The sequence below is a fragment of the Camelina sativa genome, chromosome 17 (assembly GCF_030686135.1).
Source record: "Camelina sativa cultivar CO46 ecotype springtype chromosome 17, ASM3068613v1".
Classification (NCBI taxonomy): Eukaryota; Viridiplantae; Streptophyta; class Magnoliopsida; order Brassicales; family Brassicaceae; genus Camelina; species Camelina sativa.
The window spans coordinates 11,746,175-11,769,757 of record NC_141896.1 but is presented as its reverse complement, the minus strand read 5'-3'; the positions used below and the strand labels follow the sequence as shown (position 1 = coordinate 11,769,757).

The following is a 23,583-nucleotide window of genomic DNA, read 5'->3' as shown; positions in this document are numbered from 1 at the left end:
TTTGCTTCTCGAGCAGGAACTCGGCGTCGTCTCTAAGGTTCTTCTTGATGATCATTGCAAGTTTCAGATTTCCCATTTCTGCAGAATCTGAAATCCAAAAGTGTGAAACAAAGCTTCTTCTTAGCTTTTTAAAAAAATCCACAGGGTTGGTCAGACGAAGATCAAATGAATGATGCGATAGAAATGAACAAGAACAAATAAGTTTTAGCTAATGTAATAAAGATACCAATTGTTGTTCCAAAAATTTGATCCCTTTGAAATAGTTCCAGAATAGATATAAATATGATGTGATGTGTTCTAAAACGGATTAAATATATCTGGGGGTCCCCAATTATACCAATGGAATTCTGTCTGCTCAAAAAAGCGCTTCGGAATTCATCTCATCCTTTACAAATTTGAATTTCTATTTGTTGAGTGGGAGTTTGCTTAGGAAAATAAGGTGCAGGTCAGGTTCGGTTTAATACTTTACTTGTTTACTAGACCGCTCAGTCGTCTGCTCCGGTTGGTTGGCACGGACGATGGTTGGTGGCCGTGATTATAGTGGTTGAGTTGGTCGCCGATTAGATTTTTAGTGTACTTTTTTCATTGCTTTTTCAACGGAAACCAAATCGGATAAGCTTTAAATTGCGGTTTAACTTGGTTTAACTCGGTTTAATCAGGTTAAATTATTCGATTAGGATCTTCAAATTTACGTATTTTACATGTGAGAGAAGTCCTGACTTAATTTCTGATCAACATCAATAATCAGATTATGATTTCATCAGTTAGATATAAAATCTTGAATTTTTTTGTTTTAATATTAACTGTTTTACTTTTACTCATTACTTCACTTTCTTCTAGGAATCACATTTACTTTTTGAGTCAATCGACTCCTTTATTAATTACGGTAGCAAACTGATGAATCTTGGGTGAGCGAGAGATTGAGCAGAGAGAGGCAAAAGTGTGCTTTCTTGGGTTGTGTGGTGTGTTGCCTGATATGTGACGTCATCTCAAACCAACCGTGACGACGCTTCCTCTTCCTCTTCCTCGATCGGAATCAAAATCTCTCAGATTATATTAAGTTCTCTCGCTCATCCAAGGTCCCCCTCCTCTATAAGAAAACCTCCCGACCCATTTCTTTTGTGTTTCTTTGGACTTGGGACCGCCTAAATCGTACGCAACAAAAGTCTCTTCCTTTTCTATCACACCCGTCTACACGTTCTTCATACAAATTTCAATTTTTTTTCTTCTTTTGTTCTACGTGTGGTGGGTTGGGTCAATGTCAAGAACGACGGGAACAACTCTATATAATCACCGATTCACGCGGCCGAGTTTATCATCATCTACTACTGCTGGATCTCGTTTTCAATTTTGCTGAGTTCTGATTCCTTTTGTTTAAAAATTCTCCTCAAATTGAGAGATTCTAGGGTTTTTAAAGATGATTGAACATGGGAACTCAGCCTTTGATTACCGTAGTATTAGAGAGATTGCTGCAAACGCCGGCGCTGGAGCCACCGCTGGTGAGTGAGAGAGTTCGATTTATGTGTTTTTTTTTTTTCTTTCAATTTCTTCGTTTTGATTCTTGTGGGTGTGTGTATGACTAAGTTTGGTTTTGGGAACTTTTTCAGGGGCAATCGCGGCGACTTTTGTTTGTCCATTAGATGTGATCAAAACAAGATTACAAGTTCTTGGTCTCCCTGAAGCTCCAGCTGCTGGTCAAAGAGGTACTTTTGCTATAAACTAATAAAGTAGTGGATGTAGCTGTAGATCTAATGTGATGTGCTATGAGATTGTGTGTATGCAACTAGTTTGGTTTCTGTTGAAGTTGTTGCATGTTTGTTCTGAGAGCTATGCCTATAAGTGTTTACAAGCTACATCTGTTTGAAATATCAGGTGGTGTAATCATTACAAGCCTGAAGAGTATAGTTAAGAATGAAGGCATTAGGGGAATGTATCGAGGGCTTTCACCTACCATCATAGCTCTCCTCCCAAATTGGGCTGTAAGCACCACGTTTCTCTTCCGAGCTTTGTTTTTTTTTCAAGTGAATTTGTCTTGTTATCGACATTTATCTCTTTTTGAAGAACTTTGGGGCTTTCCTTAATCGATATTCTGGTTTCACGCGTAGGTCTACTTCTCAGTTTATGGGAAACTAAAGGATGTACTGCAGTCAAGTGGTTGGTTCTCATCACTTACAAATTACAGATAAATTTGTGTGCTTTGTGTTTGCTTATGTTTAAGCGGAAGAGTATCTAAGACACTTGACCAATTAATTATACGAAGTCTTATTTATCATTCTGACTTTCAACTGTTTGTATTTTTCCTGATAGATGGCAAGCTTACTATTGGGTCAAACATGGTAGCTGCTGCTGGTGCTGGAGCTGCAACATCTATTGCAACTAATCCGCTCTGGGTTGTCAAGACAAGATTAATGGTAAATTTTTTCTTCCTCCTTTGGTTTCAGGTTTACTAGACATTTTGGATTGTTTTTGTCATATTATATACTTTACCTAATCTCTTCTTGTTTTCTTAGACGCAAGGAATTAGGCCGGATGTGGTACCTTACAAAAGTGTAATGTCTGCATTTAGTAGGATTTGTCATGAAGAAGGACTGCGAGGGTTGTACAGGTTAGTATCTTAAAGGAAACTGGAAATTCCGTAAATTGGAACACCTTTTTCTTTTGACATTTTGTGTGTATGTTAAACGGTAGTTATATCGCTTATAATTCTTGTGTTGGAACAGTGGCATTTTACCTTCTTTGGCGGGAGTAAGCCATGTCGCAATCCAGTTTCCAGCTTATGAAAAGATCAAGCAATACATGGCAGACATGGGTTAGACATGATTCCTCCAGTAGTATATTGTTACTTGTTCTGTCCTGAACTAGTTTCTGATCATAGCTAGTTTAAGTTCTCAGATAATACATCCGTGGAGAATCTGAGTCCCGGGAATGTTGCTATTGCCTCTTCAATCGCAAAAGTGATCGCCTCTGTTTTGACTTACCCACACGAGGTCTCTCTTGTTCCTCTCTCTTGTGCCCTCTTTACCTCACTATCAAGCTGACCCAACTCTAATATGAGTTTATGTTACATCCACAGGTAATAAGGGCCAAGCTTCAAGAACAAGGGCAAATGAGAAACGCTGAGACTAAGTATTCGGGAGTCGTTGATTGCATCACAAAGGTGTTTAGAAGCGAAGGGATTCCTGGGTTGTACCGTGGATGTGCCACTAACCTACTGAGGACAACTCCATCAGCAGTTATTACATTTACAACGTATGAGATGATGCTTAGATTTTTCCGACAAGTTGTGCCACCAGAGACTAATAAGTTGGAGGATTGCGAAAGAGAAGAACAAAGAAAGAGTTTAGTTAGTCGACGAGGAGAAGAAGAAGATAAAGATTTGGGTTTGAGAGAATCACAAACTCAATCTAATAAGATCAGCACTCCCCCTATCCCTCTTGGAAGCAAATAACGCTTTTTCAGACTCAAACCATGCTTTTTGCTTCATAGGTTTTTTTTTGTTTCAATGCCCTGTTCCAATTAAGTAAATTTTCCCCTTGTGGTGATCTGAGTTGTAACCTTTTCTCGTCGTTCTAACAAATGTGTAACCTATCAATAAATACTTTTTGGCTCTTTTGATGATAAGCGAGTATTTAAAGATGATATATTTATTGAGGTATTCTCAGAGTTATACTTGAGATTCCTCTCCGTCTCACACTCTCTATGTGCAAATTTGCAGGTTGTGGGGTTTATAGAAAGGGATTTGGGAATTTCAAAAGCAGATGCTTTGGATGGAATTTTGTGGGCATTGCAGATGTTAGAGGCTACTGTAACTTTGAAGCGATATATTTCCTTGTTCTTTCCTAGAACTGGCGCTTCATTTACCACAAGGTAATGGGATCTTCCTGCCCGGGGGTTATATTAGCTTTTTAGCACTTTGAAGGAACAATGTGACAACTGAGGAAAGACATGTGTTTCTGTTTAGAGGGATTTTAGTTGAATGCCTTGGGAATGTTGCAAATAAGTTTCTGGTATCAAATCTAGTGATCAACTAGATAGAAGAGGACTGAAATCAGTAGATAGATACTACTACTGAGATCATAACAGACTTGTGAATGTGAGTCAAGTTAACTCTTACAGTCAATTTTTTTGTTCTTTTTATAATTATCTTTGAGTCAATATTACATACAGTAGACAAAATTAGACATAGAAAATTGGTGATTGGTAGTTCAAGTTATGTCACTATGTGCATTTTATCAATACCTACAGCCCACAAGTGCCTCATCTTATTATCATTCGTCGACACAGTTATGATGAAACCTATATACCTGGTGGATCCTAGAATTCGTAGGCGCTGGTATTGGGTGTGGTTGATTTACTGGTCCATTGGTCAGTCACAGAGATCGGTGAACGTGGGAATCTCACATTCTTTAATAGCGCATTCTCGCCCCAATCTGGTGGCGAAGGGTGTGTAGTTATTGTCTCCTCTTTGTAATCGTTGTTTCCACATTTCTGTTCCTCGTTCTGGATTCCCTTTAGCTCTTGCACAACTTGTTCCATTGTAGGTCTCATTGTATTGTCTTGCTGCAAGCACTGAAAAGCCAACTCTGCCACCATTGTAGTCATTTTTCTAACTTCTTCATTCGTCGCATATCCAAGATTCTGATCAATCAGCTCATGTGTTGCATGGTTCTGTATCTTGTTGATAGCTAAGCTTGATAGATTGATCTCACTCTTGCACCTGGTTATATCAACAGCAGGCTTCGACGATATAAGCTCGACAAGGACCACTCCAAAGCTATATACGTCACTCTTATCAGTTAAATGATAGCACCGATGATACTCAGGGTCTACATATCCTGGAGTACCCTGAGGAGCAGTTGATACATGTGTTACATCACTTGGGAACAACCTGGATAGCCCGAAATCCGCAACTTTGACTCCGAAGTTGCCGTCGAGCAGAATGTTTGTAGTCTTGACATCGCGGTGTATGATATCCGAAGCGTGAAGGTAAGCCAATGCACTCGCTGTTTCTATGGCAATACTCATGCGCATTGACCATGTTAAATAGCCTTGGTGTGGCGGGTTTTCGCCATAGAGATGATCTGCAACTGTGCCATTTGAAATATACTCATAGACAAGGAGAAGTTCTCGGCTGCGGCGTGATGTGCATCCATAGAGGGAGACTAGATTCTTGTGATGGAGACGTGTGAGGATTTCTATCTCGTTCATGAATTGCTCAAGTCTTCTGTAATTGTGCTCATAGAGACGCTTCACTGCAACTTCTCGTCCATCACGCACTTTTCCTGAGAGATTAATAAACGGAAGCAAAGATTAGCATATTGGTATCTTAAAGAAGACATGGCATCTTAAGCAAAGATTAATAGAGAGATTTGACACTTTTCTAAAAGTGTTAATAGTGCATCATCTTACCATAATACACAGTGCCAAAGCCTCCATCTCCTAGTAATCTATCTTTACTGAAGTTGTTTGTTGCTTCTTGAAGTTCTTTGTAGGAAAATATTGGTATCTTAAAGAAGACATGGCTAAACTCGACGTCAGATTTCGAGTTGTCTCTAGAGAGCTCTGGACCACCTTTCCTTCTTCTGCAACTCCTATGGATGATATAGAGTGCCACCAAGATGATTATCAAGATGAGAAATCCGCCGATTCCTATATGAACAATTACAGAGGGAGACTGATTCAAATTTGAGTTTTTCATGGAGAAAGATGGAGCAAAACAGGACATCTCTTTTTACCTAATCCTAGCTTCATCTCCAAATTGAACCTTTTTGGTTCTGCAGCAAAATAGACAAGAAATGGAATTATTGTCATATAGGTAAGTGTTTTGCAAGCAGAGTTGCTGAAGTAAAGAACATGTTTCACTGTTTTCATACCTTTGTTTACTCCATCGCAGTGAAACTTATTCTTCTTATTCATCTTACATTCTCCACCACGATTGTGGCAGCTATAGCAGCCTCGAGGCAATTCTATATAAAGAGAGAAGGTAGCATTTACATCATACTTGTCCCCTTTACTTGGATTCACCCAGCTCTTTGGAGTCCTGATAGCTGAACACCCTGGAACATCACGACCATCTCCCAAATTAGAGTAGTACAAACTGCTTCCTTCTCCTCCACAATTCCCATAAGTGAAACCATTCTTCATACTAGTGTTGTTGCATCTGTACAAAGTGGGCAAGTTGAGCCATGGCGAATTTGGAAGTGAGAATCTTGACAAGTCAGTGCAGTTTCCGGTTTTCAAGCTTTCTTTAAGCGCCGTGTCGGTGATGGTTATCGTGTTGGCTTGAGAGACGCTTTTGACTTTATACCATTGCCCATCTTCTACAAGCTGTATCTCTGAAACATTTGCACTGCAGTTCAGCTTGAAAAGACCGCATCGAGAGGGCATGTCTGTCCTAAAGAAAGGGAACTTGAAGTCCAATTCTCCGCAGGTGAAAAGTTCGCAACCAGTCTGGTTCGTGCTCTTAGCTTCAGCCACGAGAGGGAGGAGAAAGAAGAAGACTAAAACAGAGACAGTCTCCATTGGTGTTCTGATCACAAGCTCCTGTGTGTGTTATTCGATATCCAGATCTACACAAAAATATCAAGACTTTGGTTTCATTGCTTCAGGAGATGGATTAGAACTTAGAAGTCTCCTCTAGCTATCCTTTTGTGGGGAACTCAAGTTCAAGTAAGTATGGTCCTTCTTCTTTGTGGTATTGCGACAAGCAAGTTGACTTTTAGGGGAAGGATTCAGACAGAACTCTGCTCTAGAGGAAGAATAGTCTTATGTATGGAGGTTTTGTATTATTACAAGAGAAGAGGATGAAAGATTTGTGTGGGCAGCTTTAATATAAATTGTACAAAACAATAGTCGTTGGTTCTTGCTGCTTTATTGGACAAATAAAAATGTAAAACAGTTGACCGGAGACTCTGGTTGATCGAGAAACTTTCAAAATGAATAGAGAAGAGATACGTTTACCTTTGGTCGAAGTTGCATGTTCAAGATTTGATTTGACCACACAACTCTTATCTTCTTCGTACCCCTATGTGTTACTGAGTCTCCCATTCCATTATTAAAGCGTTAGAACCACTGAGACAGACCTTTCATCTTGTTTTCATCTTCAAGGTCTTCTGTTCTATCTTTTTCTAATTTTATTTTGTTATATACATTTTTCTGAGTTTTAAAATAATATCAATATTCTAATATTGTTAAACATGCCACAGACAAGTGGTCGTGGCCTCTTTCCGCTAATGGGAAACTCTTTTGAGTTAATTAATATAAAAAAAATATCAAAATTTCTAAACTTTGCGTGCGCAAAACCTTTGAATAATATTTAAAATGAAACAAAGAGAGAGAGAGATAGTTTTCTTTAATGTCTTAACTACATAATGTAAGGACGTAATAAATTATTAGAGTAATGATAACTTGATTATGTTGGAGATGGCGAGAGTAACATGCAAACATAAGTTTTTTGTATACTAGTATATATGATTCATTTAGTTAGTGAGAGAGTAGACACGTTCTGTGTAAAATAAGGACGACACGAGGGCTTATTTCCAATTCATGTTCAGACTCATTTTAATTGTTATTCTAAGTTAAATATATTACTGTAGTATGATATCATTTTTGACATATACAGATCTTAAATAGAGTTTTGAATCCATAGATGAATCTAGTCGGTTATATGTTGGATTCATTGACTTTTGTGATGGGAATTTGTGTTCAACCCTAAACTTAAAACTTACAAGAAAATCGTCGGTAAGATGGTAAATTAAGAGTCAAGGGATTGCATTATAAGTGAGGCTTAATTTGAGGAAGCTATGGAAGGAAAAAAATGAAAATAATTTGTATATAATTTTCAAACTCGACGTCAAATCATCGAATTAATTTTTCGTACTCAAGTTGTGACAAAGAGAGAAGAGATGTCCTTAATCTAAAGGTAAATGTGTTTATAACGCTCCCACATGTCGGTTTCAAAATTGGCCACAAGTCAATTTTGGGATGTTGAATTTGGAGGCTCCTTCCGAAAGTTCAAGTTGCCCAACTTTCTTGTTTCATTCTTTTAGGCAGAATATTTAATGTCCTATGCGATTATCTATATTAATTTCGTTATCACTTCCTAATCTAATTACTAAAATTAATTTGGTAATAGAAAAAGAAAAAAAAAATCCTAAAATTAGCACCTTAGGTTTGAGGGATTGGACATTCGGACGCGCCCAATAACTTCATATATTGCTCACATTTTCACAAGATGAACTTTCGAAGTTGAAGGAAGCGCTTATCCGGGAGCTTGTGGCACCTATTTGGTTCGAAAGACGTGATGATACGGATGGTCTCGTATTGGACTAAGATGTCATGTGTGGTAGAGCAATTTTTGTATGATCCAAAGACAAAAATCTAAATAAATCAGAGAGCTTATCAAGGAAAACAAGGTGACACGCTCGATGAAGCTCTCTCGGCCAAACATCAAAACTATCTATATATGAACAACCTATATGAACAATTATGCTTTCCTCGGGATACAAATTTACAACCATGCTCGAGTGACACATGAAAAGGAAACAGATTACATGTTATAATCTTTTGGTACGAAGAGATGTATGGGACTAGACCCGAAACTTTTTTTTGTCCACACAAAAAAAAATTCTACTACAGTTGTATAGTTCAAAATGGATACATTATACATGAGGTAAAGCAAAGAGAATTATTAATGTGTTTTCCTTTTTCTTTTTTTTAATGTGTTATCGATCCTAGAAAATGACTAGCTAATTAAGGATTCTCCTACCGTCAAATATGACAAGATTGCCGAGGTCACTACTAGAGGTATTGACATAATGAGATCGAGGAGATTTCCGGTTAATTAGTTGCTAACGACATTATACCCACAATCGCAAGCGAGATGAACATTAAGCTTCCATCCCCAGCAAAGAGGAATACCAGTCCTCTTTCTTCTATCCAGAAAACAAAAAAAGTCCCCGGGCCTAGATGGGTATTTTGTCTGACTTCTTCCAGTCATATAGTGATACAAAGTGTAAGGCTTTTTTCAATCCGTAAGAGTTTGTCATTAAAGAGATGTAGGCTTTTTTTCAATCCATGAGCTTGACGGAAACAATATGAATGAAACCCTTTTTCAGTTTTTACTTTGACTAAAAGTCAAGAGACCAAAGAAATTGGTGGATTCAAGAGCCTATCAGGCTTTGCAATGTGTACAATATGATCATTACAAAGATCGTTGCTAATATAACCTTGAATTTTGTAACGTGACTTCCGAATTCTAATGACCAAAGCCAAAGAAATTATATGTTTCGCCTACCAAAATAACACGTTTTGATTAGAAAAGTCAAATATCTTGCGTCCAATAACAACTTAGCCTATTGTTTATCTCCAACCAAAACAACACGTTTCCAGCTTTTATTTTTATTTTCCGTAGGTAATACGTTTTCATATTCCGAGTTATCTTTAATTTCTTAAAAATATATTCCAAGTCTTCTACGTACCAAATAACATGAAATCCAAAATACACGACAACAAGAAGTTGAATTTCTTTTTCTTAAAAGAACAAAAAAAAAGAGATTTTCTTAATTATTTTCTTTATTGCCGAAAAAATAAAAAATTACAGAAAAAAAATATATACAAGACATAAATTATTTACAAAATAATTCTGTGGGTCACATGCATTTTTACGTTGATTTTTCCTTCTTTAATTAGACCCTACCATGCCAATCATTTGTAACCAATACATCTCCTCAATGGCACCGTCACCTTTAATGACGGCGTCGTCTTCTCACCATTCTATCAACCTCTGATTCCGTCAATGCTCCGTTAACCATCCTCATGTCTCCTACTACAATCTCTCCGCCGACGTCATCCCCGACGTAAATCTTGTCCACATCACCCGCGTCAACCCTAATGATCTTCCCGAGTAACCTTCCAGGCTGCTTCCACTCCGCGAGCAGCGCCGGCACCCCGAAACCTCCACGTGCATCCCACGCACTCACTTCCACGTCCTCGGATCCTTTCCTCTCCGCCGCTAACAAAACAGCCGGGGACAACAACGAGTAAGAGCCGCATCTGCTTAGAAAAGAGGCCACCGCGTTACGTGGACTTCTTTCTCCGTTGAAATCAAGATTCTCCCATAGCTTCACGACTCCGCTTGAGCCTAGATCTAACAAGTCTCCGAAGCTACCACTGCACCGCCTCAACCATGGAATGTTTCCATTTGTAGCATCGTCATCATGGTGATAACCAAATCTTTGAACGCGTAAATCACTATTGACCGAGTTATCTTCATCTTCATCATCTTTATCATCATCTTCGTCGTCGTCTTCTGAGGAGTCTGAAGAGAAAGACCAATCGGAGTCGCTTTCGTAATCATATAAAAGAGTTGAAGAAGGTAGAGACACGTTTACATTTATTAATCTAAAGACTAAGTTCTTGATTCTTGTAGTTAAGAATGTGAATGAAGCTAAAAATGCAAGTAGCAATAAAGCTCCCCATTTCCAGAAACTATAAGCTTGATGCAACTTTCCGACGCTGGAGACGGCTAAAGCTCGAGACAAAACCGTCGGGTCGTTTATCGAGTTTATCCCCACGTCGAAATCGCCTATTCTGTTTATTATCGGGACCTCCATTGCAGAAATTAAACTAGATTTTTGCTATATTTGGTAAGGAAGAAAGAAATAAAGAAGAGAAAAGGAGAAGGAGGTTTTGGGTTAGGATCATTACAGAATATATAAGCGAAAAAAAAAAGAAAGATAATAAAGAGAGATGACGTGGTAGATAATTACAGGATATATCTGGATATGTGATGACACAATCTTTAAGACACGTTTGAGAAAGGCGGCAGCGGATCGGAGGCTTTCAACGAAATTGCAGGGAGCGTAGAAGGATAAGGCAAAAAGGTGAATGAGTCAGCCTCTCCAACATGTGATGTCTACGTTTTATAACTATATATGACCATAGTTACAAACTCACAAGTTAATAATTACTGTAATGTTTTTCGTTTTATTGTTACGTAACGTACCATCCGTGGCGGTTTGGCGGTTATATATGTCTTTTAAGTTGTAACCATACTGTTTAACTAGTAACGCTATTTTTTTAATAGGAATGTAAATATCATTCTAAAAAAAATACAAAGGGGAGGTTTTACGAAAGAGTTTAACCTATTACTGTAAACTTGCCAAGAAAGAAATAAGAACAAGATTTACAACCAAAATGTTGATCAGTGTCAATCAACAAAGTCATCGGATCCAACTAGTTACGCTTTATACAGTTGCAGTAAAATAAACGGTACCAATTACGATTATTATGGTTATAGTAAAATATGGTTACCGGCTGATAAATATATAATATATATATATATACACTTTTAGATAGGGGTGGACATTTAAACCAAACCAAACCAAACCAACTGAACTCAAACCAACCCAAACCAAACCCAATTCTAACTTCCAACTATTCGGTTATGTTTCTTTTCAATCCAAATGGTTCGGTTTGGTTCGGTATTAAACTGAACCGAACCAGTAACCCAATATGTTTATTAAATTTATTAATAATATTATTAAAATTATAAATATGTGATCTTAGCTATTACTATTTGCATTTGGTTTCTATTTTACATTGTTTTAACTTTTCTAATAAAATCAACTAAATATAAATATATATTCCCTCTGTTTCATAATATATGATGTTTTAGAGGTTTTTGTTTGTTTCATATGTTTCCAATTTTTGAGGCAACTTTTAGATTACTTTTATATTTTATTATTATTTATTTTATGCAGTTTTGTTTCTGATTGGTTCAATTTTTTAAAAGTAAACATATTCTTATTATGCGTGTTTTGGCTAAAACATCTTATATTTTGAGACGGAAGTATTGATCTAGGAGACTTGATATCAAGGCTGTTGGTACAACTATAAGAAGGTTGTCCGTACAAGGGAGCAATGAGGCCGAGGTTGAGTAGTATAAGAAGGAGAGGCCTTAACAATAAGAATCCCATAAGAAGAGAAGGATCTAGAAGAAAGAGAAGAGCAAAATATCTCAAGGAAAGATCACATGTTTACCTTGGGGACGAGTGAAGTCGAGTCAACCAAATAAGGAAAGGTCGCTATCACCATTAAGGAAGATTGAGACTAATCCCATGAGAATATCTTCTTTCCTTCCCTTTGTATGCCTAACGGCTAGTTCATAGTCTCCCTATATATATCCTTGTAACAAACAATCGATGTATTCAATTCTAATCAATTCTAAGTATTCTCTCGATTCTACTTTAGTAAATTCCGCAATTCTAACATGGTATCAGAGCTAGGTTTCTGTTCTTGACGAAACTAGCTTCATTCTCTTTTATTCTAAATCCGATTCTTCATTCTTGTTGTTGTTCGCTTTCTACTCTCGTTCGTTTTCTCTCTTTTACCCACCGGTCAAAAGCTTTATCCGGCGGTCAATAGCATTCTACCATGGAGAACACCAAGCCGCTTGTTCTACCAACTGTCCTCAAAGGAGGAAACTACCTTCTGTGGTCAAGAACCACCAAAACAGCGTTGTGTGGCCGCGGACTTTGGAACCACATCGAAGGTGGAAGAGTTCCAAGGCAAGTCACCAAAGGAGATGGAAAAGAAACCATCAAAGAAGATGAAGAAGAGGCTAAGCGTCAAGAAGAAGCTAAGTGGTTTCAAGAAGACCAAACTGTCCTCTCCATACTTCAAAACTCCCTTGAGGCTCCCATACTTGAAGCCTACTCTTATTGTGAAACGGCCAGCGAACTATGGGAGACACTCAAAAATGTCTTCGGCAATATCTCCAACCTCACCCGAGTCTTTGAAGTCCAGAAGTCTATCAACGACCTGAGTCAAGAGGATATGGAGTTTAACAAACATTTTTGGGAAATTCAGGTCACTTTGGGCTGAATTCGAGATGCTCCGGCCAAACACCATGGATCCGGCTGTACTCAACGAGCGAAGGGAACAAGACAAGGTCTTCGCCTTGCTTCTCACCCTCAACCCAACCTTCAACGACCTCATAAAGCACATCCTAAGGTCAGACAAGCTTCCCAGCCTCGACGATGTATGCGCACCGATTCAAAAAGAACAAGGTTCTCTCGGCTTGTTTAGTGGTAAGGGAGAGCTAGTCACAGCCAACAAAGGTGTCTTCAAGCAAGAGGATCGGAAGCCAAAGGGAGGATGTGAGCACTGCAAGAGGAAGAACCATACTAAGGAGAAATGCTGGTTCCTTCATCCTCACCTACACCCAAGTTCCCATCACAAAGATCCGAGAGCCAATGCGACCTACACCAAGGATGAACAAGTCCAAACTGGCGGTTCCTAGAAGCATGGTGAAGAGGCAGCTTCCGGTGACTATGTGAGGAAATCTGACCTGGAGGCCTTCTTCAAGTCCTTGGCTCTTAAGGAGTCAAGTGGTAAAACATTTTCTACCCTCAAGCTTAACAACTCCTTAGTAGTAGATTCGGGTGCTTCTCACCATATGATTAGTAACTCGAACTTGCTAGATAATATAGAACCGACTAAGGGAGATGTAGTTATTGCTAATGGGGATAAAATACCAATTCAAGGCATAGGCAATTTAAAACTGTTCAACAAAGAGTCTAAAGCGTTTTATATGCCTAAGTTTACTTCAAATCTTTTGTCGGTTAAGAGAGCTACTAATGATCTAAATTGCTATGCTATATTTGGGCCTAATGATGTTTACTTTCAGGATATTAAGACTGGAAAACTGATTGGTGAGGGTGGAACCAAAGATGATCTTTACATTCTTGAAGATAGCTCACCAAACTCATCAAAAACTGTTTCGTTTAGTTCTCGTCTTGGAATTTCGTTGAATGCAATGTGGCATGCTAGACTAGGTCATCCTCACTCTAGAGCTCTTGAGTTAATGATTCCTGATGTTTCTTTTGATCACTCTAGTTGTGAGGCTTCTATACTTGGCAAACATTGTAAAACTGTTTTCTCTAAGTCTACTACTTTTTATGAAAAATGTTTTGACTTAGTTCATTCAGATGTTTGGACCTCTCCATGTGTTTCTAGGGATAGTAACAAGTATTTTGTGACATTTATAGATGAAAAATCAAAATATACTTGGGTTACATTACTTCCCTCCAAGGACCGTGTGATTGATGCATTCATAATTTTTCAAAACTATGTCACTAATCAGTTTAATGCTAAGATTAAAGTGTTTAGAACAGACAATGGAGGCGAGTATACAAGCAACCGATTCAAAGAACACCTAGCAAAGCATGGCATTGCACATCAAACAAGTTGCCCCTACACTCCTCAACAAAACGGGGTAGCAGAAAGAAAGAACCGACACTTGATGGAAGTAGCAAGATCAATGATGTTTCACACCAATGTACCAAGAAGATATTGGGGAGATGCGGTGATGACAGCCTGTTATTTAATCAACCGAACTCCAACTAAGATCTTGGAAGATCGATCACCATTTGAGGTACTAAATCAATTTAAACCATCACTTAATCACCTAAAAGTGTTTGGATGTGTTTGTTTTGTCTTAGTACCAGGTGAACTAAGGAATAAGCTTGAAGCCAAGAGCACCAAGTGCATGTTTCTAGGCTATTCCATCACTCAAAAGGGCTACAAATGTTTTGCCCGGTCAACAACCGCACCTTTGTCTCTCGCGATGTCAAGTTTCTTGAAGACCAAGGCTACTTTGACAAGAAAGATTGGGCTGGCTTGAAAGATTTGGCGACACCTACAGATCAGTCAGCGGGTCTCAAATTCCTCCTTGACCATCTTGGCATCTCCCCAGCTCAGCCCTCTCGATTGTCCCAGGATTCTACACCTGACTCGCATACCGGCTCATCGTTGCCCGATCAGTCCGACTTCCCGCCGAATGTTGTGCCTCCGGAGCCGGAGGGGGAGAATAGAAGTAGGCTCAGGCTTGACGAACCTGCGGAGGAGCCCGAGACATCTGGAGAACCAACATTGACCGAGCCAGCTCCTGCGGAGGAGCCCGAGACATCTGGAGAACCAACATTGACCGAGCCAGCTCCTGCACCACAACCACCTCCTGCACCACAACCAGCTCCACAGCTGCGCCGAAGCACACGTATTCGATCACATCCGTCTACTTGGAAGGACAAACGCGTCTACTACAACAACCTAGCTATAGCACATCCTATTCAAGCTGTTTGTTATCTTGCACACCTACCTCCCGATTATCAAGTGTTCCTTGGGAAGCTAGACGAACAACCAATACCAAACACCTATGAGGAAGCACAAGAAAGCAAAGAATGGCTTGGAGCGGTAGATGATGAGGTGGAGGCTATGATACGAAATCACACATGGGATGAAGCTGATCTTCCACCAGGGAAAAAGGCAGTAAGCTCAAAGTGGGTGTTCACAATCAAACATCTAAGCAATGGAGACATCGAAAGATACAAAGCTCGGCTAGTGGCGCGAGGGTTCACTCAAACATATGGTCAGGACTACAAAGACACGTTCGCACCAGTGGCTAAGCTTCATACGGTGAGAGTAGTCTTATCCTTAGCTACGAATCTATCTTGGGAGTTATGGCAGATAGATGTCAAAAACGCCTTCCTACAAGGAGAATTAAAGGAAGAAGTTTACATGACACCACCACCGGGTCTTGAAGACATGATCGCTCCAGGAAAGGTATTGAGACTAAGGAAAGCTATATATGGTTTAAAGCAATCACCACGAGCCTGGTACCACAAGTTGAGCACCACACTTATTGGTTATGGCTTCAAGAGAACACACTCGGACAACTCTCTTTTCACTCATCAAAGCGATAAAGGTATAGTGGTTGTCCTTGTTTATGTAGATGATCTTATCATCTCTGGGAACAACCAAGAAGGTATAAAGGATATCAAAGCTCATTTAAATTCTGTGTTTGATATAAAAGACCTTGGTGAACTTAAGTACTTCCTTGGGATTGAAGTGTGTCGTTCTCCGGAAGGCCTATTTCTTTCCCAACGAAAGTACACCCTTGATTTACTTTGTGAAACAGGAATGTTAGGAGCTAAACCGGTTGACACTCCGCTCCCTGATGGCTACCAAGTTGAACGCAAGGGGGAGAGGAATGACCCACCATACGAAGATCCCTCATGCTATCGCCGTCTAGTGGGTAAGCTTATCTACTTAACACTTACGCGACCTGACATTTTCTATGCCGTGAATCAGGTTAGCCAGTACATGAAAGCTCCAACAACATATCACTGGAGTCTCTTGCAAAAAATTCTTCACTATCTCAAGAAGAGCCCCGGCCAAGGCATATGGATGGGCAAGAATGACAATACCGAGCTTGTAGGATATTGTGATGCGGATTGGGGTGGCGATAGGACGGATCGAAGATCTGTCACAGGCTACTGCACCTTCATAGGAGGTAACCTAGTCACGTGGAAGACCAAGAAGCAAAAGGTGGTCTCGATGTCAAGTGCCGAATCTGAGTATAGAGCAATGCGAAAGCTGACCACCGAGCTCACATGGCTCAAGGCATTGTTAGAAGAGCTAGGCATCAAACCATCAACACCAATCCCTATGCATTGTGACAATGAAGCCGCAATCCACATAGCCACAAACTCGGTGTTCCATGAAAGAACCAAACACATCGAGTTGGACTGCCACAAAGTTAGAGAGAAGATTGAAGAAGGAGTCACACTCCCATATCATACACCAAGCGTGGACCAACTCGCTGACATTCTCACCAAGGCCGCCTGTCGTAAAGTTTGTGATCACATTCATCCCAAGCTCGGACTGGTGGACTTGACACACACCCTTGATCAAGTCTTCTACCCGTGACCATCACACTCTTTTTCCCTCAAGGTAGTTTTGTCCCATGTGGTTTTCTATTTTGAGGTTTTTAATGAGGTGATGGCTTACGGGGTTCCAAGCTTAACCGTTTCACCTGGTTAAGCTTGAGGGGGAGTATTGATCTAGGAGACTTGATATCAAGGCTGTTGGTACAACTATAAGAAGGTTGTCCGTACAAGGGAGCAATGAGGCCGAGGTTGAGTAGTATAAGAAGGAGAGGCCTTAACAATAAGAAGCCCATAAGAAGAGAAGGATCTAGAAGAAAGAGAAGAGCAAAATATCTCAACGAAAGATCACATGTTTACCTTGGGGACGAGTGAAGTCGAATCAACCAAATAAGGAAAGGTCGCTATCACCATTAAGGAAGATTGAGACTAATCCCATGAGAATATCTTCTTTCCTTCCCTTTGTATGCCTAACGGCTAGTTCATAGTCTCCCTATATATATCCTTGTAACAAACAATCGATGTATTCAATTCTAATCAATTCTAAGTATTCTCTCGATTCTACTTTAGTAAATTCCGCAATTCTAACAGGAAGGAGTATTTAACTATATTTAATATCAGGTATCAATTTTTTTCTAGCTTTTCTAATTTATTTGATTAATTAACTATTATTAAACCATAACCAATTTATTTTGTTACATTATTTAATTTTTAAACTGAATTAAAATCAAACCAAACTAAAACCGAACCAAACCAAACCGAACCAAACATAAATCGATCCCAACACAAACCAAACCAAACTAACTTCGGTTGAGTTTGATTAGAATTTAACCAAAATCGAATAAACCAAACCGAACCAAACCCAAACCAAATCCGAAGTTAAACCGAAATGTCCACCCCTACTTTTAGAAGTGGAGTGGTGACAAACAGAACTAAGTATATTAATTAAGAGCATCTCTAGTAGGCGATTTAACACAAACTCTTATTTCAAAAGTGATTAAAAATAAATCATAATTGATGAAACAAATAACTCTTATCTAACAAGTTTAAGACCGAATTTTTATTAATGAATTTAACTTCCCTTAATTATTAATAATGAATTTTTGGATCTTCTGAAACTAAACTTTGTTTTCAACTCTCAGCAATAATGCATAAGTATGGCGGAGCTCATAAGCTTGTATGTCTTTTATTTCCAACTAAACATGATTAAGAGACGCACATATAATTGTTGTTATTTAACTGGAAAAAATGGTATCTTTTTATATGTGTTCTTGAAGACATTTGCATTTCATATGAGCTCTACCATTTTATACGTTTTTAGTAGTCAGTGTCACCTTTAGGTTCATGTTGACCAATTAAAGCGGTGATTATAACCAATTTCATCAAAGTATGGAAAAGGAAGAAGGATTTGTTGGTGTAAATGTCAAGATTAATCGATACTTTGATAAAAACTGGTGAAGTAGCCGGTTTTGTTTGGAGCCAGTTCAGTTCCAGCACCTGTGCAACCAAGTCGACCAGATGATCAAGTCTGGACTGTTCGAGCAGCTCAGCGCTTTTTATGACCCTATAGTAGATTTAGGGCCCAGACTTGGGGTCCGGAAGACAATAGGCGTAGAGGAGTCCGAACAGTACTTCAGAGTGTACCCGAGGGAGAGGAACACATGAGTGTGGGACTTGGGAAGAAAGGCAGCCTATGAGGAGGCTGTTAAGGGCATGAAAGAAAGGACGTGTCTGCTTGTGAAGAAACAGAAAGAGGAGATCATCAAGCTGATAAGAGGCGGTTGGGAGATCAAGAAGCTTGACGCTATGGGTGCCATTATGGCCGAGCTGAATAAGAGTTTAACAGCATTGGGAGAAGGAAGAAGTAGCATGGAGATTTTAAGGACGTTGTGGAGGAAAACGTCAAGACTGTGAACAGCTTCTTGCTAGAAGGGTGATTTTTTTGTTTTCCAATTAATTACGTAAATTGTGTATTAAAAAACAGTTGTAATTTGTGTGTAAAAATTAAATAAAACTATTATGTATGTTTTAGAGAAAAAAACCATCTTATGCTAGTATATGAGTTCTTAAAAACTTTTGCATTTCATATGTGCTCTACCAAAATTTATGTTTTTAGTAGCCAATGTTGTGTTTAAGTTCATTAGGACCTACTAAAGCGACAATTATGGCTGATTATATCAAAGTACGACAAAGGCAGAAGGACATTGTCGAAGAAATTTTCAAAATTAATTGTCGTACTTTGATACAATCGGTCATAATCTCTGCTTTAAAAGACCCCATTGTTTAAACGTGGTTTGCTTAAGTTCCTATGAACCGCATACTCTTAAAAACATACATATGGTAGAGCTGATATATTGCAAAGGTGTTCAAGTACTCATATAAGCATAACATGGTATTTTTCTTCAAATCATACAGAATTTTATTTATTTTTAACATACAACTTTTTTGTTAAGAAAAAAACACATATTTACATTATTTAATTAAAAAAAAAATACTCTTTCAACAAAAAACTATTCACAGTTTCCACACTTTCCTCCACTATGTCTTTCTGCCATATCTCTGAACTACTCCTTCATTCTCCCAAAGCTGCTGAACTCTTATTCAGCTCCGCCATGATAGCCGCCGTGGCATCAAGCCTCTTGATTTCCCAGCCACCTCTTATCAGCTTGATAATTTTCTCTTTCTGCTTCTTCACAAGGTATGCGTTACTGCTCCCTCCTGATCCCCTCCTTCAAAATGGCAGTTAGTGATTTAAACTTCACCAGTTCACCTTATAGATCCAAAATATTCACATGTTTCTCGGTTTCTTAGTTTCTCTTCCCTGACACACAAGAAATTTTCCAAAAGTAACGTCTTAACAATGAATACTTAATTATTTATACTTAAAAATTAATTTCTCACTGAGGCATCTCTCTTAATTCCCACCTTGACTAATCTCTCTGGAACTTGGAAGCTTCCAATATTTCTCTCATCATCCAAACATTTATATGGGTTGTGGTTTGGACGGTTACAAGTAAGCTGTTTTAAAACATGGGCATGATCGAAACTTATATGGTTCTCTGGAGCCAGTCCAAAAAACAAATTCCTCGTTATAAGGATGAATAAATAAGGATGCATGCAATGTCAAAAAGTTAATTTGAGTTTACTTTTTTAAAACAAACTAAAAAAACAAACTGTATAACATGGTATTTTTCTTCAAATCACACATACTTTTATTTATTTTTAACATACATTTTTTTTAAAAAACACACATTCACATTATTTAATTAAAAAAAAAAACTACTCTTGCAACAAGAAACTATTCACAGTTTCCATACTTTCCTCCACTATGTCCTTCTGCCATATCTCCGAACTACTCCTTCCTTCTCCCAAGGCTGCTGAACTCTTATTCAGCTCCGCCATGATAGCCGCCGTGGCATCAAGCCTCTGTATTTCCCAGCCACCTCTTATTAGCTTGATAATTTTCTCTTTCTGCTTCTTAACAAGCAGACATGTCCTCTCTTTCATCCCCTTAACAGCCTCCTCGTAGGCTGCCTTTCTTCCCAAGTCCCACACTCCTGTGTTCCTCTCCCGTGGGTACACTCGGAAGTACCGATCAAACTCCTCTACGCCTATAGTCTTTCGGACCCCAAGTCTGGGCCCTAAATCGACTATAGGGTCATAGAAAGCCGCCAGCTGCTCGAACAGCCCCGACTCGATCATCTTGTCGACTCGGTTGCGCAAGTGCTGGAACAGAATCGGCTCTGAAACATCCACCCAGAAGATGCAGCAGTTGTACCTCAGGTCCGGGCAAATGGTTGAAAGACTCGAGCTAGGAGCGAAAGGATCAATTGTCGGGTCAAAACGCTCTGCAAGGAGAGCGTGGTTGAATGAGTTGGACCCACCCACTATAATAGGGAGTTTCCCTCTGGAAACAACTTCAGCGATTGACAATGATGCAAAAGAGCGAAACTCTCCTGGGCTAAGTTCACCATCTTCCGGACGAAAGTCACCGAGAAGATGGTGTGGAACTCCACCTTGCTCATGTAGTGGGATGAGATTTGTTGCAATCTCTATCCCACTATATACTTGCATCTTGTCCGAATTTATGATCTCGCCAGAGAAATGTTTGGCGAGATCGACGGAGAGGCGTGACTTGCCAGTGCCGGTAGTACCCGTGATGAGGACCACCTTGTCCTTGGGAGTGTTTGGCCCTGATTTTCCCATGCACATGGTCACTGATCGTGGTCGCTGCGAAATGGTAGTGACGGTGGAAAGGGGAGAACGGAAAAATGATGACAAGGTGATGAATGATGACAAGGTGATGAGTGCTTCCATTTTTTTTTTTGGTAGAGTAGAGATCACGAAACTGAGTTGGCTTTTTTTCTGTTGTTGTTGAAGGAAATTTTTTCGCTTTAACTTAAGCTCTCCCCTAAGTGGTGGTGTAGCCTTCTTATTTATAGTACGTACGTTCATATCAATAATATATATATTTTAACATGTTAGTAAATGCAAATACGTACATGCATGCATATATTAGTGTAGTGTAGACACATAAAGAAAAAATTGTAACTGAAGTATTGGAAATGTGTAATATGATGATTTTGTTTTTAAGCTCATAAACATCTTTGACAAATTATGTCCACTCCATTGCTAATTTCTTTGTTTTTATATATGTATTACTAAGTCAAGCCCGAAAAACAAAGATGCATACGCATGTTTCATGTTTGTCACTCTGACATGCACGAAGAAATTTTGTTTTTTAGTTTGTTTTACAAAGTAAATTCAAATTAACTTTTTAACATTGCATGTACCCTTATTTATTCATCCTTATAACGAGGAATTTGTTTTTCGGACTGGCTCCAGAGAACCATATAAGTTTCGACCATGCCCATGTTTTAAAACAGCTTACTTGTAACCGTCCAAACCACAACCCATATAAATGTTTGAATGATGAGAGAAATATTGGAAGCTTCCAAGTTCCAGAGAGATTTAGTCAAGGTGGGAATTAAGAGAGATGCCTCAGTGAGAAATTAAATTTTTAGTATAAATAATTAAGTATTCATTGTTAATACGTTACTTTTGAAAAATTTCTTGAGTGTCAGGGAGGAGAAACAGAGTACATGTGAATATTTTGGATTTATAAGGTGAAGTTTAAATCACTAGTGCCATTTTAAAGGAGGGGATAAGGAGGGAGTAGTAACGCATACATTCAAATGCTTTTTCAGATAACCCGGAGAGAAATCTGAAGACTCAAACAAACTGTTTTGGTCAATATATAGTTAATTTTTCTGATTTTGAAACGTTTACTGAAATACATTAATAACCATTTCACAGAATTTGATGTGTCATTTCCAAGAGTGGGAGCAGGACGGTTACGAAGGAACGGTTCTTAGAAATTGATAATGATATCAAACAGTATGATTTAGCATGTGTAAGAAATTGATTTTCACCATATCATATTTTCTAATGTCAACAAATGTTTTTTAAAGAACTGAACTTTTGTTTCAATCGTAAGAGACTAGATGTACTTACTAGCGTGTTTTAAAATCAAAGATATTTTAATGTGATAAATTTGATTAGATTTTCAAATCTACGAAGAAATTATATATTACCTAGCTAGTGTCCTAGATTCTACTGAAAAACATCAAAGACGAGTCCTAGAGGCCATAGATCGAGTGTCACTGACTTAAGAGAATATATGGAGCTAAATCCATATTAATCTTCTTAAACATAAACAAAATTATATTATTTCAATACTAATGTCTTTAAAGATCTGTATTTGTGTGTTTTCCTTTTACTTTTTAAAAAGAGTTTAAAGATATTATAAATTCTAATTTGAAAAAGATATTATAAATTCTAATTTGAAAAAGCATTTGAATGTAAGCGTTACTACTCCCTCCTGATCCCATCCTTTAAAATGGCAGTTAGTGATTTAAACTTCACCTTATAAATCCAAAATATTCACATGTACTCTGTTTCTCCTCCTTGACACGCAAGAAATTTTTTATTATTTCAATACTAATGTCTTTAAAGATCTTTGAAAATTGTTGAGCTTTTAAGAACTTTTTAAATATTTTTGAATTATTAAGAGGTTATGGCCTATGCTCGTATATCCACTTAGGCCAGGAACCAGAACATTTGATATGGTCCTCTCCAAAAAATTTTCCTTCGAACCGGCGACTTCTAAACTTTGCTAGAGAGTCTTTACCAGTTACGTTATTGACGCTTATTTTTTTTTATAAGAAATTTACAAGATGTTAGAAAAGTATTAAGTTAAAATTGTTTGAAGAGAAACTGAAAGTAACACATGCAAATAAAGTCAATTGTAGAAATATAGATAATTTTGAAATTATGAAAGTGATTGGAAAAACTTGACCAAAATCTTGTTTAGTTAAATATGTAAAATTTTATGAATACCATCTCATTGACTAACATCTCATGAAAATTTCTCTAAACAAACTTTTTTCAAGACATCATCTTCTCTAATCAATAAATTTTCATAGCTCAACAATTATCAAAACTTTTAACAGCTGTTTACAAATTACCTGCAGCCATCGCGTTCTTTGTGGAGCCTAGATGTTGGTCGACTATCGAGCAAGCTTTGCTCCTTGATTTCTTGTCATAGTGAGCAACACGATTTGTGTCTCTTTACCTCTTTTTTATTTCTAGTACTTTCATTCCGATTTGTTTTTGAAGATTTAAAAGAAAAATGTATGAAACGTTTTTTAGGAAGTTTTCTATTATGCTTACATTTTTATACACAAATAGATTTGTTGTTGGGCGATAGAATCTATGTTTTTTGCAACACGCGTAATGGTATGAGTAATGTTGTTTAATTTATTTTATTTTTGTTTTATCTGCAAAATTTTTATAT

The 23,583-nt window shown here is 38.2% G+C and overlaps 5 protein-coding genes across 7 annotated transcripts; 2 read left to right on the top strand and 3 right to left on the bottom strand.

Annotated features, from left to right (window-relative positions):
- Positions 1 to 823: 823 nt before the first annotated feature.
- LOC147923533 (nicotinamide adenine dinucleotide transporter 2, mitochondrial-like) lies at positions 824 to 3,639 on the top strand. The gene is made up of 9 exons (XM_087496126.1): positions 824 to 1,499; positions 1,608 to 1,703; positions 1,873 to 1,979; positions 2,106 to 2,154; positions 2,308 to 2,411; positions 2,511 to 2,605; positions 2,721 to 2,809; positions 2,893 to 2,987; positions 3,074 to 3,639. The coding sequence occupies exons 1-9, from the start codon at positions 1,418 to 1,420 to the stop codon at positions 3,446 to 3,448; spliced, it is 1,092 nt and encodes a 363-aa protein (XP_087352252.1). The 5' UTR covers positions 824 to 1,417; the 3' UTR covers positions 3,449 to 3,639.
- A 471-nt stretch (positions 3,640 to 4,110) lies between these two features.
- Positions 4,111 to 7,119, bottom strand: LOC104756963 (LEAF RUST 10 DISEASE-RESISTANCE LOCUS RECEPTOR-LIKE PROTEIN KINASE-like 1.1). The gene is made up of 5 exons (XM_010479632.3): positions 6,961 to 7,119; positions 5,874 to 6,569; positions 5,736 to 5,774; positions 5,410 to 5,649; positions 4,111 to 5,282 (listed from the first exon to the last, which is right to left on the bottom strand). Exons 2-5 carry the CDS (start codon positions 6,520 to 6,522, stop codon positions 4,315 to 4,317), a joined length of 1,896 nt encoding a protein of 631 aa, XP_010477934.2. The 5' UTR covers positions 6,523 to 6,569; positions 6,961 to 7,119; the 3' UTR covers positions 4,111 to 4,314.
- Positions 7,120 to 9,555: 2,436 nt separating this feature from the next.
- LOC104756962 (uncharacterized) lies at positions 9,556 to 11,130 on the bottom strand. The gene has a single exon (XM_010479630.3). The coding sequence runs from the start codon at positions 10,611 to 10,613 to the stop codon at positions 9,747 to 9,749; it is 867 nt and encodes a 288-aa protein (XP_010477932.2). The 5' UTR covers positions 10,614 to 11,130; the 3' UTR covers positions 9,556 to 9,746.
- Positions 11,131 to 12,910: 1,780 nt separating this feature from the next.
- Positions 12,911 to 18,289, top strand: LOC147923532 (uncharacterized). Its single transcript, XM_087496479.1, has 4 exons — positions 12,911 to 13,282; positions 13,691 to 13,928; positions 14,582 to 16,152; positions 18,191 to 18,289. The coding sequence occupies exons 1-4, from the start codon at positions 12,911 to 12,913 to the stop codon at positions 18,287 to 18,289; spliced, it is 2,280 nt and encodes a 759-aa protein (XP_087352605.1).
- An 839-nt stretch (positions 18,290 to 19,128) lies between these two features.
- Positions 19,129 to 23,466, bottom strand: LOC147923531 (adenylate isopentenyltransferase 6, chloroplastic-like). 3 transcript variants are annotated; one of them, XR_015586021.1, is made up of 2 exons: positions 23,255 to 23,466; positions 19,129 to 19,548 (listed from the first exon to the last, which is right to left on the bottom strand). XR_015586021.1 is itself a non-coding variant. In XM_087494121.1 (2 exons), the coding sequence occupies exon 2, from the start codon at positions 21,042 to 21,044 to the stop codon at positions 20,007 to 20,009; it is 1,038 nt and encodes a 345-aa protein (XP_087350247.1). In that variant the 5' UTR covers positions 21,045 to 21,155; positions 23,255 to 23,446; the 3' UTR covers positions 19,916 to 20,006. The 3 variants fall into 3 exon arrangements, 1 of the variants encoding a protein (XP_087350247.1); XR_015586020.1 differs by having other exon boundaries at positions 19,129 to 19,456; XM_087494121.1 differs by lacking the exon at positions 19,129 to 19,548 and adding an exon at positions 19,916 to 21,155 and having other exon boundaries at positions 23,255 to 23,446.
- Between the last annotated feature and the right edge of the window lie 117 nt (positions 23,467 to 23,583).